At 40.9% G+C, this 16,646-nt stretch overlaps 1 protein-coding gene and 2 long non-coding RNA genes across 4 annotated transcripts in view; all 3 read left to right on the top strand.

The window, feature by feature from the left end:
* Positions 1-16,646, top strand: part of LOC138162631 (uncharacterized) — a 311,452-nt gene that overhangs the window by 102,615 nt on the left and 192,191 nt on the right. The gene's annotated exons all lie outside the window — the stretch shown is intronic.
* Positions 1,729-3,841, top strand: LOC138162630 (uncharacterized). The gene is made up of 2 exons (XR_011168676.1): positions 1,729-1,782; positions 3,157-3,841. It is a non-coding gene; the product is annotated as an uncharacterized lncRNA (long non-coding RNA).
* Positions 15,100-16,646, top strand: part of LOC138162624 (late cornified envelope protein 3D-like) — a 99,356-nt gene continuing 97,809 nt past the window's right edge. Inside the window, exons 1-2 of one of the 2 annotated variants that reach the window (XM_069089972.1) lie at positions 15,100-15,212; positions 16,438-16,646. The exon at positions 16,438-16,646 is cut by the window's right edge and continues 515 nt beyond it. In XM_069089972.1, the coding sequence (XP_068946073.1) occupies positions 16,459-16,646 (188 nt within the window). In that variant the 5' untranslated portion in view covers positions 15,100-15,212; positions 16,438-16,458. The remainder of the gene's footprint in view (positions 15,213-16,437) is intronic. The other variant, XR_011168670.1, reaches the window with a different exon arrangement.

Here is a 16,646-nt window from a genome sequence, read left to right as displayed (position 1 = left end):
CCCACAAAAAAGGTTCACAAGACACACAAAGGTACCAGCCCTTGTCCTATAGTATGTTGTCTATGCCTTTCTGAAAGCATTTGCCCACATTGTATGATGCAGAAGAGAGGGGCTGTGTATAGTAGAGAATGCCTATTCTCTACTCTCTAAACTAAGTTAAGAACCTGGAAGACCAGTTTTTAAGTCCGGCCCCTGCCACAGAATTGCTGCACCACAGCAAGTAAATCACTTACCTGCTAGGTTCTCAGGAAACATCTAAGACTGTATATTGAATAGAAGCTGCTGTGCTGCATTGATAGAAGGAGATGAATCATGTAGGGGAGGAGTTAACTCCTGATGTAATGGATCACATCCTGAGCTTACCACAGTGCCTAGAATACAGTAGGTACCTAATAAATGTTTATTGATTTATTAAACTTGTTTTTATTTTTCTTTTTTTATAAATTTATTTCTTTTTAGCTTTCAACATTCACTCCTGTAAGATTTCAAGTTCTAAAATTTCCCACCTCCCTGAGGCAGCCTGCAATCTGATATGGCCACACTTTTACACTTATGTTGCACTTATTTCTACATTAGTCATGATGTGAATGTGAAAGAAGAATCAGAACGAAAGTGAAAAATGACCAGAAGGGAAAGAAAAAGAATGTGCTTCAACCTGCATTGAAACTCCATAGTTCTTTCTCTTAATGTGAACTGACTAAATTTTTAAAAAGATAAATATTTCAATATAATTAGTTTCCTTTGTAATCTTATCTATATATATATATACACACACATATAATATCTAAAAACATAAAATATACTATAAAAATACATTAAACTAAACATACTAAAAACATTATTACTAAATACTACTTCAAAAATTACTAAAGGGTTCCTAAATTGAACCAAATTGCAAAAGGGGTCCATACACAAGGAGATTAGGACTCTTGCTCTAAGCAATTCCAAATGCCAGTGAAGTCACAAGCCCAGTTTCCTATCTCTAGATGGCACAGTATTTATTAATGTTCTTGTCTGCCATTTACAATGTTACAGACTCCCTGAGGATGTGGGGTTGCTTCATTACCTTTTATTTTCCCAGAAGCCCAAAGACTTAGAACTTGTACATAGTACTGGCTCAATACCTTTTTCTCCAGTTTTGAATGAGTAGATGCATGAATGAGTAGATGAATGAAAAAGCCAGTTACCCCATCCCCCAACCCAAATTCCTCAGTGGTTCAGAGGAGAGAGAATTGGGATGGAAAGTAGAGTCTTGGACTTCATGGGGATTCCTTAAACTTCTCTGTGAGGAGGGAGCCATTAATTCCCAGAAAAGACACAGCTTTCTAAAAGCACCATCTTTATACTCTCTTCTTGGAGGAAGAGATACCTCAACTCTACCAAGAACTAGTGTAATGAAGAAAGCATTAATTTTGGTAATGGAGGACTTAGGTTCAAATCCTAGCTTTTCTATAAACTACGTCTGTGACCATGGGCAAGTACTCTAATTCGTTTAAGTCTCAGTTTCTTCATCTGTATAATGGGGGGTCAGAGTAGATGATATCAAACATCTTTTCCAACTCAGTGGTCCATGTAGTGACTCATGTCTGTGACTGATATCCTGAAGAATGACAGGAATTATCTGACACGTGCCATGGTTTGGGTAAGGCACTCTTCCTTCTAGAGAGCTGGTTTCATGCCAATAACTCAGCCTGGGATGCCTTATAAAAGGTGTCCCTGCCCCTGGCTCCTCATCCACTCTGGTTCTTCAGCAGAGAGTTCCTGTCCGTGTCTGTGATCAGGGTGAGTGTCTGCATGACATGAGTGTCAAGCCTGAGAAGGCTTGGAGGAGGGTGTTGGAGGAGAGGAAGGAGAGCACAAAGTAGGGCAGGAGAGGAGTAGGAAGTGCTTGGCACAGAGTAGGCACTTCATAAATGTTTATGGTTGGATTGGAAAAGGAGAGAGGGGCTGAGAAGAACGTGATGGGTAGCTGAACAAGGAGTACAGCAGCTGGTGAAGAAGGGAAACTTACTTTGGATTTGGGGCCCATTGTATAGAGTGTTGGAGATGGAGTCAGAAAGACCCGAGGTCAAATCCAGTCCCACATAGGAATTAGCTGTGGGGAAAGTCACTCAATCTCTCTCTGCCTCGGTATCCTCATCTGTAAAATGGGGATAATAATAGCACCTACAATCCGGGATTGTTGTGAGGGTGATACAAGATCATATTTGTAAAGTTCTTTGCAAACCTTCAAGTGCTATACAAAAATGCTATAATCAGCATGACTATTATTCTAAACTGATGGAGAATCATTCTGGGTCACCCCAGAACAAAAGCGAAGAGCCTAATGTTTGGAGGGGGAGGGAGGAGCAGACATCTGAGTTCCTTGAAACTCTGAGTTGTCCTATAATCCTGAGTATTCTGGGAAGGTCATCATTCCTTCTCCTCCAGATCACACACATGTGTATATACTTATGAAGAGAGAAGCTGCAAGGGGCGGCCAGGTGGCTCAGCTAGTAAGAGCACTGGCTCCAGTGTTGGGATGACCTGGATCAAATCCCAGGCTCAGATACTCAGCACCACACCCAGAAATAACTGGCCGTGTAACCTTGAGCAAGTTACTTAACCCCGATTGTTTAAAAAGAAAAAAGAGAGAAGCTGCAGAATTTATAAAATTGTGACTTACCCATTCATAAGGCCTGGATCTTTTATTATCTTGGCATAAGAAACCCCTCATATGATGAAACTCTTTCTACCAATGCAAGCTGGCACCTTCCCTACAGCTCCTATAGTCTTAGAAATTTGGCCAGAGCACTGAGAGGCTTTGACTTGTCCAGGATTACACAGGTGCTCTGTGTCACAGGCAGGACTTAACCCAGGTTTTCTCGGCTTTGAGGCTGGCTCCTTGGCCAGGACACAATGCTGTCTCTCAGCCCACATAGACATGTTCACAAAATGTTCCTAAACCTCAGTATTAGTGTTAGATATTCATTCCCTGTTCCCCAAATTTTCACCTGAATATATTTGACTAAAGGAATAAATTTTATTAGATTACTATTAGATACTAATGTGTTATAGATATAGTTCATCTTCACAGTGTAGATTGATTCAAAATGAAAAAATTAGAAACATTCTCTGGATTTCAAGGATCTGAAAAACTCCATTATTGTCTTTCAGGTTTACTAAACTCAAGCAGAGATGTCTTACCAGCAGAGCCAGCAGCAGTACCAGCCCCCTCCCAAATGCCAGACTCCTAAGTATCCCCCCAAGAGCCTTCCCCAGGCTCCCTGTACTGCTCCTGTCTCTTCTGGCTGTGTGTCCAGCTCTGGAGGATGCGGCAGCTCTGGAGGATTTGGCAGCACTGGAGGATGCGGCAGCTCTGGAGGATGCGGCAGCTCTGGAGGATGCGGAAGCTTAGGGGGCTTAGGGAGTCTTGGGGGCTTAGGGGGTTTGGGGGGCTTAGGAGGCTTGGGGGGCTTAGGGGGCTTAGGGAGCGGCTGCAGCCTTTTTTCTCATCACAGATCCCATAGTTGCAGGAGTCAGAGCCCTGGCCGCTGTGACAGTGGCAGTGGGTACAACCAGCAGTCTGGGGGTTGTGGTGGCAACTCTGGTGGCTGCTAGTGACCTGGTGCCCTTATCTGAAGAACGGAATTTGAGCGATCAAGAGAAACCACAAACCTTCCTCCTCCTTTCCCATTTTCCTTTTCCTTCCTCCTAAACTCCTGAGATGTCCCTTGGGAATGGAGAAACCACAGGATTATCACTTCATCTCCTCTCAAATTCCCCAAATTTCTGAGTTGAATCCAACCTTCTCTTCCTCATTTATCTGATGCAACAATAAAGTTCTGTCTGGTCACAGATACCAACTGCTCACTACTCTTCTTTCTTTATAAGCAATGGCTCCCCTTTGGCCAATGACCACTCTACATCAAGTCTGTCAGTTTCAAATTCAAAGCCAGGAGCACATGGTGGTGGCGGGGCAACAAGAAGTTACTAAAAAATCATTTTAGGTAAAATAGACCTAATATGGTTAGTGGACCACAAGCATGATATGAAATAGTAGCACAATCAGCTAGCCAAGAGGGCTGATTTGATTTGGGGCTTCCTGAATAGAGGTATTGTTTCTATAGACACAGAGGTGATAGTTTCATTTTCCCCTGCCCTGATCAATCCATATCTATAGGGTGATGTCCAATCCCAGATGCTACTCTGAAGGTAGAATAGGTTGAAAGATGATTGGTTGAGAGAGAAAACTTAGAGGGATCTAGAATCATATCTTCAAATTTTTTAAAGACTTTCATATGCAATCTGTTAGACTTGTGCTCATTGACACTAGAGGACAAAACCAGGACCATGGGTAGATGTTATTAACTGGCAGTTTTAGTCTCAATATCAAGAAGAATTTCCTAACAATGAGAGCCATTCAAAAATTAAAGTAGTTGTGAACATAGGTGATGGTAGCATCTCAAAGACCTCTTGGCACAGGCTTAGAGAACAGAGCCAAGAATACTAAAACTCAGAAGGGGATGAATCAGATCAGGATAGCTAAGAACAAATTTAAAGGTTTTTAAAATTTTATATAGTGTGATGTCCAATCATGGGGAAATGGGAAGATCAAAGGGGAACAAATATTTGGGGTGCATTGGACAATAGTAACTGACAATACAAATAATAATTATAGCTAACATTTATATAGTCCTTTCAGATTGAAGAACACTTTCCATATATTGCCCCATGATATTTCTAGAAGTAGGTGCTATTGTTATCCCCATTTTTTTTACAGATGGGGAAACCAAGGCTGAGAGAGGTTAAATAGCTTGCCCCAACCAGTAAGTGTCTGGGGCAGAATCTGGTCCCAGGTTTTCCAAGTTCCAAGGATAAAATAAAGGCGAAATTGAGTCATTTGTTTATTTGTTTTCTATTTTCTCTTAACAGAAATCTTTCCCTGACAATTTCTCTAGCAATCTTTGGATTGGCAAAGACATTCCAAATATTTCTAATAGAGAGTATGATAGGTATAATAAATAGTGACATAGTTAAAGAGCACTAAATCATTAAAATAAGAGCAACGAGGTCACAGTGTATAGCACACAAGTACTGAAGTCAGGAGGATGTGAGTTCAAATCTAACCTGTGACATATACTAACTGTGTGACCATGGACAGGTTACTTTCCCTCATTGCCCCCCTAAAGCAATCAACAAATCGCTAGAGCACCTCTTCCTACCCTGTCTCCACAGTCTCTTATGTTTTTCTTTCTTTCAGTTCCTTCCCTTTCTTGAGTCTCTTCCTTTAGCCCTCATAGAGAATTCAGGGTCCTTTTATGAAGAATGTTCTTGCAATGGAAAAAACAATCAGAGACAGGAATCATCAAGAATGTTGCAGGACTCAGAAGCTTTGCCATAGGAAGACTGGTAGAAAGAATTGGAAAACTTCTTAATCTTGAGAAGAAAATACCTAGTAGTGGGGACTAACCAAAAGTATTTGAAGATATTTGAAGATTCCACAGGAGTCCTAAAGTATTTAAAGGACTATTTTGTGAAGATAAAAAGGATATGACTTTTTCTGACTGGTTCCAGGAAGCAAAGTTGGGAGGAATGGGTGGACATTACTAAGATCTCAAACTGAGCTTGGTGTCAGGAAATTAAAGTAAAATTCTTCAAGAGTGAATTATACTAAATAGGAATGGGATGCCTCCAGAGGTAGAGGCTTTCCCTTCACTGGAAACCTTCAAGATAAAACTCAGTGACAACTTCCTGGATATACTGTAGAATCAAGTCAACAAGAATTTAATAAGCACCTTCTAAGGAACTATGCTAAATACTAAGGACACAAAGAAAGACAAAAATAGTGCCTACTCCCTAGGAGATCAAAACCTAACGAGGAGACAATATTTAAACTCTGTGTACATATAAGATGTATACAGTGAAATGGGAGGTAATCTTGGAGGAAAGACATTAATACTAAGGAGGACCAGGAAGGATTTCTTGTAGGTGAGATCTTAGTTGAGACGTGACAGGGATTCTTGTACCATCATGGGTTGGACTAGGTGCCCTCTGAAGTCACTTTTAGCTCTAAAATTCTCTGATTTGGTGAGATAGATGGAATGATGGTCATATTCTATAGGTGTTCCCCCAAACTGGCTCTTAGGATGAGACTTTCTAGAATGAAAAAATTCTTTCACAATTCAGGATAATTATGTCATACAATTTCTCACCTTCCTGGTCTTCCAGGAAGAACTTTGGAGCACAGAGACTCATGCTGAGAGGTAGTTGGGGGAAGCTCTAGATGGAATCTTTAGAAATGTCTGTGCTTTCCTATTTGTTAGGGAACACACAGCCTCAACAGGGTACTTACTGTTAAAAAAAATAGATGAAGTGGGGATGGCAGGGGGGGTGCTATCTGTGGAGCATATGGGGTGAAAAGAGGACTGCATGTGCAGCTAGAATTTTACTCCTGCTAAGGAGTAAAACCACTTCATCATATTGTTGTTTGTTCTTCATTTTTGAAGGCCCATGACATCACAAATAGTAGGTGATGGGTGAGGACTTGTGAATGCATTGGATTTAAGTGAGGCAGAGTTACACAAAGCCATCCCTGTGAGATCGGATGAAAGGAACATTGGAGTGATACAAGCAAAGGAGAAGGGAAGAGGAAGCTTATAGTGAATGACATCCATTTTTTTCATTCCATTCCTCCCTTGTCACCCACCCTTATTGGGAAGATAAGCAAATCATTATAGGTTGTACATAATGTAGCTATGCAAAACATTTCCATAGTGGATATATTGTAAAAGACTGACTATATTTCCCTCCCTCCTATCCTGCTTCCCACTTGTCTTATTCTCTACTTTAATCCTGTCCCTTTTCAAAAGTGGGTGATTCCAACTTCTCTCCCCCCCAGCCTGCCCTCCCTTCCATCATCCCCCCTCTTATCCCCTTCCCCCCTACTCTCCTGTAGTGTGAGATGCCCTATTTAGTGTGTATGTCATTCCCTCCCTAAGCCAAATTCAATAAGAAGGTTCACTCATTCCCTTTTGCCTTCCTGTTCTTCCCCTCCATTGTGACCATTTTCCTGGCTTCTTCTACATGAGATAGTTTACCCACTTCTGTCTCTCCCCATTTCCTCTCATTATATTCCTCATTCACCTCTTAATTGCACCTTTTAAGTATCATCCCTTCCTATTCAATTGGTCCTGAGCCTTCTATCTATGTATACCTGTACACATATATACACACATTCACATATGTATTCATATGCCCATATACCCTCCTAAATATATATATATATATATATTCCCTTCAACTATTTTCATTCTGAGAAAAGTTTCATAAGTTACAATGATCATTTTTCCATGTGGGGATGTAAATAGTTCAACTTTTATAAGTTCCTTATGATTTCTTTTCCATTTTTTCCTTCTCATGCTTCTCTTGCTTCTTGTATCTGAATGTCAAAGTTTCTAACTCTATTTTTTTTTTATCAAGAATGCTTTAAAGCCCTCTATTCCACTGAATGACCATATTTTCCCCTGAAACATGATACTCAGTTTTGCTGGGTAAGTGATTCTTGGTTTTAATCCTATCTCCTTTGATTTCTGGTATAGCATATTCCAAGCCCTTCAATCCCTAAGTGTAGAAGCTGCCAGATCCTATGTTATCCTGATTGTGTTTCCATGATATTCAAATTGTTTCTTCCTGGCTGCTTGTAATATTTTCTCCTTGGTCTGGGAGTTCTGGAAGTTGGCTATAATATTCTTAGGAGTTTTCTTTTGGGGATCTTTTTCAGGAGGTGATTGGTGGATTCTTTCAATCTCTATTTTACCCTCTGGTTTTAAAACATCAGGGCAATTTTTCTTGGGAATTTCTTGAAGGATGATTTCTAGGTTCCTTTTTTGATCATGGCTTTCAGCTAGTCCAATTATTTTTAAATTATCTCTCCTGGATTTATTTTCCAGGTCAGTGGTTTTCCCAATGAGATATTTCACATTGCCTTATATTTTTTCATTTGATTGGATCTGTTTAATAGTATCTTGATTTCTCATAAAGTCACTAGCTTCCATTTGCTCTAATCTAATTCTGAAGGAATGATTCTCTTCAGTGAGCTTTTGAGATTCTTTTTCCATCTAGCCAATTCGACTTTTTAAGGCATTCTTCTCCTCATTGACATTTGAGCCTCTTTTGCTATTTGAGTTAGTCTATTTTTAAAGGTGTTGTTTTCTTCAGTCAGGTTGTTGACTCTTATTTCATAATTTTCTTGCATTGTTCTCATTTCTCCTTTCAATTTTTCCTGAACTTCTCTTATTTGGTTTTCAAAATCCTTCTTAAGGTCCTCTATGGCCTGTAACCAGTCCGTATTTTTCATGGAAACTTTTGGTGCAGGAGTTCTGACTTTGTTGTCTTCCTCCTGTTCCATGCTTTGATTATTTTTGTCCCCAAAATAGGAGTGTAAAGTTGGGTTGCTGTGTTCACTTTGCTTCCTTGGCCTGCTCATGTTGTCACTCAATTGCTTAACTTTTGAGCTTTTTGCCAAAGTACAACTCTGGCACCAGACTGGGAAGCTTCTTTCCAAACACTGCAGTTTTCTCAGCTGCCAAAGGTATTAGTGGGTGGCCTCTCTGAAGCCACCACACGCTCTGGCAAGCTGATTGCATACCCCAGGACCTCCACCCTAGACAGCAATCCAGATCCAAGCAGGTTAAAGCAAGAGCGATTACCCCTCAGAGTGGTTACTTGGTCCCCCTTCATTCTGTAGGTCAGGAGCTGAAGCTGCCATGTGGCAGTACCTGTACAGGCATGGCACCTCAGCAGCTTCTCACCCCAGGGACAAAAGCCGACCATTCTCCCAAACTACTGGATCCCAAAATCCACCCTGCACTGACTTCTCACTTTGTCCTTAGAATCTATGGTTTGATAATTTTGGAAACCACCACAGCTGCTGGTGACCTGAAGTCCCAACAGCCAGTGGATGGTCAGGACTGCCCTGAGTTTAAAACCTCTGGCTTGAGTGGGGCTGGGTTTGGCTGCCAGAGTGCTGCACTGGCCAATTCCTGCCGGCTTTCCAGGCTGTCTTCAGCACGAGATTAGCTTCTCTGTGTCATTTTGTGGGTTCTGTATCTCCAAATTTTGTTAGGAGTCACATTTCACATTAATTGGAGGAGGTGGGAGCTGGAGCCCCTTGGAAGTCCTGCTTCTACTCCATCATATTCACTCTGCCCCCCAGGATGCTCTTCTTTCCAATCTGTTCCTCCTGGCTCCCTAGCTTCCTTCAAGTCTCATCTAAAATCTAATTTACAGAAATCCTTTCCTAACCCCTCTTAATTCTAATGCCTTCCTATTGCTGATTATTCACTAGTTATCCTGCATAGAGTTCATATGTACATATGTGTCTTCTTGTTGTCTCCTCAATTAGACTGTGAGTTTCCTGAGGGCAGGGACTGCCTTTTGCCTCTTCTCATATCTCCAGAACTTAGCAAAGTTCCTGCCACATAGTAGGTACTTAGTAGATATTCATTGACCAGATGATTGAGTCTAGTGTTGCTGTTGTCCATCCTTGGTTCTCAAAGAGGACCAGAGATATCACAGGTGATGTCTTGACTCATACATGAATTGAATTGAAGTGAGACAGAGTCGTACAAAGTTGTCAGTCTCACCCTCTCTTCCAGTGAAGTCCAGTGTCAAGACAGAAGTCAAAACATCCACTGATAGACACAGGATGGCCTCTGTGTCTTTGACGTCGGCCCAAGCTCTAAGCACTCCACAGTGCCTGCTTCTGCTGCCTTCATGACTATTGAAACAAATTGTTCTCATCTATCCATTCAGTCAGGGGAGGTCTTCACATGCTTAGGGTAGGCATCCCCTTCACTCACCAATGTGTTTGAGGCATGCTGATCACCCTCAACCTGGTTTAACCTGTCTGCTGAGATAGTATACCAGGCTCTGGCCTCTTCTCATATTACAGTTTCTGGGAGCCACAGGTGAGAGTTGGGTGAAGCGTGAACATCAAAGGTGAATGAGCAGTCCTGAAAAGGGCTCCACAAGCTCTCACACAGGAGGTAATAGCCTTCCCTGAAGACAAGTCTGGTGTTCAATTTAATTGCTCAATTTAATTAATTAGTGTTCAGTTTATTTGAAACCACAGTCAGGAGGTTGGGGTTGGGCAGCTGAGAAAAACCCCCATCTTAGAGATAAGACCCCTGGGAATCTTACACAACTGAAAGTAGAGGGCTGTTGACAAGATCCAATTGAACACTGACTATGTGCCAGGGCTGGGGAGAAAATATAAAAATAAGGAAAGAAAGATTAGAAAACACTTAAAGCAGAAGGAGACATATAAAAACACAAATAAGGACAATGACAAAAAAAATTGAGACTTTGTGCTTTGGGGACAATTAAATTACTCTTTAAGGTCCCCAGTAGATGTCTGGTCATCCTGCCTTTGCTCAGACTATAGCTGATGTTTGGTATGAAGGCCCTTACTTCCACCTTTCTTCCTTCAAGACACAAATCAAGAATGACCTCCTACATTAAGCTTTTCCAAACTTTTCCAACCATTATTTGGCTCTCCAAACTCTCATATTTAGCTTCATTATAGTTACTTATACACTGTTCCCATTATATTTATTTCTTATACATTTATTACATTTATTAGAATGTAAACCCATTGAGAACAGGGATTGAGTCCAATGGCTGGCACAGCACCTGACGTTGAATAAACACTTGATTAATGCTTATTGATCAATTGATTGAGCTCATGTGTATAGTAGAAAGAATACAAGAATCAGGAGCCCTGGGTGGGATTTCTAGTTCTGACCCCTACTAGCTGTATTTTGTTGTTGCTGTCATTGTTGCCTCAGTAGTGTCTGACTCTCCCTGATCCCATTTGGGGTTTTCTTGGCAGAGATACTTGAGTGGTTTGCCATTTCCTTCTCCAGCTCATTTATGGATGAGGTAACTGAGGCAAACAGGGATAAGTTACTTGTCCAGAGTTACACAGCTAGTAGTCATCTGAAACTAGGTTTGAACTCATATAGATGAGTTTTTCTGACTTCAGGACTTCCATTCTATCTGCTGTATCCCTTAGCTACACCTAGCTGTCTATGTAACCACTGACAAATCAAGTAACTTCTTTAAACCTAAGTTACTTCCACAATTAAAGGGGGACAGCTTCCATTACCCCACTGTATAAAACATGGACAATGATACTTGAACCACCTACATCACAAGAGCTTTGAGAGGAAAGGGCTTTAAATATAAAACTTTAGGGTGCTTCATAAGTGTGGATTGTAATGATCACTGTGAAGGAAAGAAGATTTGAGGTCCTCTGGTCCAGAGGGGTCAAGTTCATTGGTACAATTAATCTCAAAACTCTAGAATGAGACTCCAACCAAATTAAAATATAATTGTGAAATGTTTGGCAAAATAAATAAAAACATAACACTATACACATATACATGTACATACACACATACATATATACCCTTAATTTGTGTTTTTCTAAGTCAATATGCATTTGAGTTTGAGGCCACTTCTCTCCTCCAACCCCCTCATGTGACAGATGAGGAAACTGAGATCAAGGCAAGTAAGGCAATTATCCAAAGTCACCCATCAAGGCAGGGGTGGAGCTGGGCACCCAACTAGGGATTCATGAGAAACAATGCAGTTTAGTGTGTTTAATGCTCCACAAACCCAATGATTTTTTACCAAAACTATAGCTTACTATTTGTTGGTTCCTGCCTCATTGGATTTGGTGTATATATAAAGGCCAAAGGGTGAGCCCTTACTATGAATGACTATAAACCTTTCTTCAGTGTATTCATTCAGTCCCCTGCCTTAGTAGAGTCTATGAAATAGAACTAACCATGGTTTGGGAAGGACACCAGGGCCATGGTGCTCATGGGGCTGAGCATTAATAATAATTGTCCAGAACAATTGGCCAAAGAGACCAAAGGGACAAATAAAACTACATTGATCCCAGGTTGTGATTATTTTCTAAATAAAATCAATTTGTTTTCTTGTTATCTTTTCCTTTGCTCTGAAAAATGGTTTTTAGAAAAAAGCCTGGCTAATTGAGGTGACTAGACAGATTGGTTCCAGTTCAACAGAGTATAGTTTAATTAAAAGAAAGCCAAGCATGTTATGTATAATCATCATCATCATAAGGGAGGGGCAGGATAGTGTCGATATAGATAGTGTTAGACTTAGGAGTGGGCCAGCAGGTGGTGCAGTGGACAGAGTCAGGAAGACTCCCCTTCCTGATTTCAAATCTATCCTGAGACAATAACTAGCCATGTGACCTTGGGAAAGTCACTTAACCCTGTTTTCATCAGTTTGCTCATCTATAAAATGAGTTGGAGAAGGAAATAGCAAAAACTACAATATCTTTCCAAGAAAACCACAAATTGGGTCATGAGGAGTCAGACAAGACTGGAAAACAACTCAACGGCAACGAAGGTTTATATGGGCAGCCAGATCTTTTGTTTTTCTCAGAGAAAAATTGGTTAAAAAAAACCCACCAAGCTAATAAAGGGTCTGCAGCTGGACTGTCCCATTCTGTTATGGGGGCAAGTGAGATATTTTAGACTGTTCCAGGACTGATACAATGCATTGCATCATGGCTTTCCTGTTTTTCGCCTCTCTTTGGTGGAGGTGACAATGATAGAGAAGAGAGAATGGCTGCTCTGGGTAGGATGATGTTTGGTGCTTAGGAATCTATACAGGTCTGTGGGTATGAAAGAGAGAGGACATAGATGCAATAGGAAGAAATGGACTTGGGTGTGTAGGTGCACAAGTGACTGACCTTTAGAGTATGACTCTATGCTGGGAGGGGAGGAAGACATCTCGAGGTGCTCTTTTGTGTCCTAGAATGGTCACACCTCTGTCAGAGCTGTGTCATCCCTAGAAATTATGAAGAAATCCCTGTCTGTAGAATGAGAGACAACATGATATGGCTCAAGAAACATGGAATTTGGAGGTAGAGGATCCAGCCTCATAGCTCTGCGCTGTCACTCATGACTTGAAGACCAGGCAACTCATCTCATTCCTCTTGGATGTAAAAGAAGTGTTTTGGATGAGATGGGAATAAAATTAGTGTGAACATTGTTAGACCCTTGATTTCACATCCTCCCCTCCACAGGGGCTATTCTGTACATATGATCAGAAATTGGTGGGGACACTAATGGACAACATATTTAAGAGCAAAGTCATCCTTCAAGGCTGCATCCTACATGCTGAAGACCCTAGTCACCTCAGCTAAACAAGATTTTGCCCTACACTGTATTCCTATAACGGGATATGTGAACTATTTTTTTTAAAATTTACTAAAGATATTTCAGTTAGTTGGTCAATGATCATTTATATTTCACTATGATTTGTTTTCACCGCAATCTTGTATATTTTATTTTATGCCTTTAAAAACATTATTCTGAAAGGGGGTCTGTGGCTTTCCTATGGACCATGCATGAGGTTACTCATGAGCCCCACAAAAAAGGTTCAAAAGACACACAAAGGTAACAGCCCTTGTCCTATAGTATGTTGTCTATGCCTTTCTGAAAGCATTTCCCCACATTATATGATGCAGAAGAGAGGGTCTGTGTACAGTAGAGAATTCCTATTCCCTGCTCTCTAAGCTAAGTTAAGAACCTGGAAGACCAGTTTTCAAGTCCAGGCCCTGCCACGGAATTGCTGCATGACAGTGAGTAAATCACATAGCTCCCAAGTGCTCAGGAAACATCTAAGTCTATACATTGAATAGAAACTGCTGGCCTGCATTGATAGAAGGAGATGCATCGTGTAGGGGAGGAGTTAAGTCTTGATGTAATGGATCACATCCTGAGCTTACTGCAGTGCCTGGAATACAGTAGGTACCTAATAAATGTTTATTGATTGATTAAACTTTTTTCTTTTTCTTTTTTATACATATATTTCTTTTTCGATTTCATCATTCACTCTTGTAAGATTTCAAGTTCTAAAATTTCCCCCCTCCCCAAGACAATCTGATATGGGCTATACATGTACAACCATATTGCACATATTTATACATTAGTCATGTTGTGAAAGAAGAATCAGAACCAAAGGGAAAAACCACAAGAAAGAAAAGAAAACAAGAATGCTTCAACCTGACCTGCACTCAGACTCCATAGTTCTTTCTCTGAATATGAATTGAATAAACTTGAGAAAAAAGAGATAACTATTTCAATATAATTAGTTTCCTTTGTAATCTTATATATATATATATATAATATCTAAAAACATAAAAATATACAATACTAAATGCATAAAACTAAATATATTAAAAAAACATTATTACTAAATACTACTTCAAAATATACTAACGGGTTCCTAGATTGCACCAAATTGCCAAAGGGGTCAGTACACAAGGAGATTAGGACCCTTGCTCTAAGCAATTCCAAATGCCAGTGAATTCACAAGCCCAGTTTCCTAGATCTATAGGGCACAGTATTTATTTGTGTACTTGTCTGCCATTTACAATTTTACAGGCTGCCTGAGGATGTGGGGTTGCTTCATTACCTTTTATTTTCCCAGAAGCCCAAAGACTTGGAACTTTGTACATAGTACTGACTCAATACATTTTTCTTGCGTTTTGAATGAGTGAGGGCATGCATGAAAAAGTAGGTGAATGAAAAAGCCAGTTCCCCCCACCCAACATAAAGTACTCAGTGGTTCAGAGCAGAGAGAATTGGGATGGAAAGTAGAGTCTTGGGGATTCCTCAAACTTCTCTGTGAGGAGGGGGTCATTAATTCCCAGAAAAGACACAGCTTTCTGAAAGCACCTTCTTTATAACCTCTTCTTGGAGGAAGAGATACCTCAATTCTACCATGATCTACTGTAATGAAGAAAGCATTAATTTTGGTAATGGAGGACTTAGATTCAAATCCTAGCTTTTCCATATACTACCTAGGTGACCACAGGCAAGTCCTCTATCTTCTTTAATTCTCAGTTTCTTCATCTGTATACTGGGGGGTTGGAGTAGATGATATCAATCATCTTTTCCAACTCAGTGGTCCATGTAGTGACTCATGTCTGTGACTGATATCCTGAAGAATGACAAGAATTATCTGACATGTGCCATGGTTTGGGTAAGGCACTCTTCCTTCTAGAGAGCTGGTTTCATGCCAACAACTCAGCCTGGGATGGGTTATAAAAGGTGTCCCTGCCCCTGGCTCCTCATCCACTCTGGTTCTTCAGCAGAGAGTTCCTGTCCGTGTCTGTGATCAGGGTGAGTGTCTGCATGACAGCCTGAGAAGGCTTGGAGAAGGGTGTTGGGGGAGAGGAAGGAGAGCACAAAGCAGGGCAGGAGAGGAGTAGGAAGGGAGAAAAGGGAGAAAATAAGGCACTTAGCACAGTACTTGGCAGATAGTAGGTACTTCATAAACATTTATGGTTGGATTGGAAAAGGAGAGAGGGGCAGAGAAGAACATGGTGGGTAGCTGAACAAGAAGTACAGCAGCTGGTGAAGAAGGGAAACTTACTTTGGATTTGGGGCCCATTAGATAGAGTGATGGAGATGGAGTCAGAAAGACCCGAGGTCAAATCCTGCCCCACATAGGAATTAACTGTGGGGAAAGTCACTCAATCTCCCTCTGCCTCAGTATCCTCATCTGTAAAATGGGGATAATAATAGCACCTACAATCCAGGATTGTTGTGAGGGTGATACAAGATCATATTTGTAAAGTTCTTTGCAAACCTTCAAGTGCTATAAAAAAAAATGCTATCATCAGCATGACTATTATTCTAAACTGATGGAGAATCACTCTGGGTCTCCCCAGAAGAAAAGCCAAGATCTTAATGTTTGGAGGGGGAGGGAGCAGCAGATGTCTGAGTTCCTAGAAACTCTGAGGTGTCTTATAATCCTTGGTATTCTGAGGTCATAATTCCTTTTCCTCCAGGACACATACATGTGAGTATGCTTGTAAAGAGAGAAGCTGCAAAGTTTATAAAATTGTGACTTACCCATTCATAAGGCCTGAACATTTCATTACCTTGGCATAAGAAACCCCTTATATGATGAAACTCTTTCTACCAATGCAAGCTGGCACCTTCTCTGCAGCTCCTATGGTCTTAGAAATTTGACCAGAGCATTGAGAGACTTTGACTTGTCCAGGGTCACACAGGTGCTCTGTGTCACAGACAAGACTTGACCAAGGTTTTCTTGGGTTTGAGGCTGGCTCCTAGCCAAGACACAATGCTGTCTCTCAGCCCACATAGACATGTTCACAAAATGTTCCTAAACCTCAGTATTAGTGTTAGATGTTCATTCCCTGTTCCCCAAATTTTCCCCTGAATATATTTGTCTTTAGGAATAAACTTTATTAGATTACTATTGGATACTAATGTGTTAAAGTTATGATTCATCTTCACAGTGTACATTGATTCAAAATGGAAAAATTAGAAAGATTCCCTGGGTTTCAAGAATCTGCAAAACTCCCTTATTGTCTTTCAGGTTTACTAAACTCACGAAGAGATGTCTTACCAGCAAAGCCAGCAGCAGTACCAGCCCCCTCCCAAATGCCAGACTCCTAAGTATCCCCCCAAGAGCCTTCCCCAGGCTCCCTGCACTGCTCCTGTCTCTTCTGGCTGTGTGTCCAGCTCTGGAGGATGCGGCAGCTCTGGAGGATTCGGCAGCACTGGAGGATGTGGGAGCTCTGGAGG

Source organism: Petaurus breviceps, unplaced genomic scaffold, assembly GCF_028583685.1.
Source record: "Petaurus breviceps papuanus isolate PSGF00001 unplaced genomic scaffold, PetGlider_PUasm1.0 186, whole genome shotgun sequence".
NCBI classification, from domain to species: Eukaryota; Metazoa; Chordata; class Mammalia; order Diprotodontia; family Petauridae; genus Petaurus; species Petaurus breviceps.
Note: the sequence above shows the minus strand (reverse complement) of the source record. Positions and strands in the feature narration are given on the sequence as shown.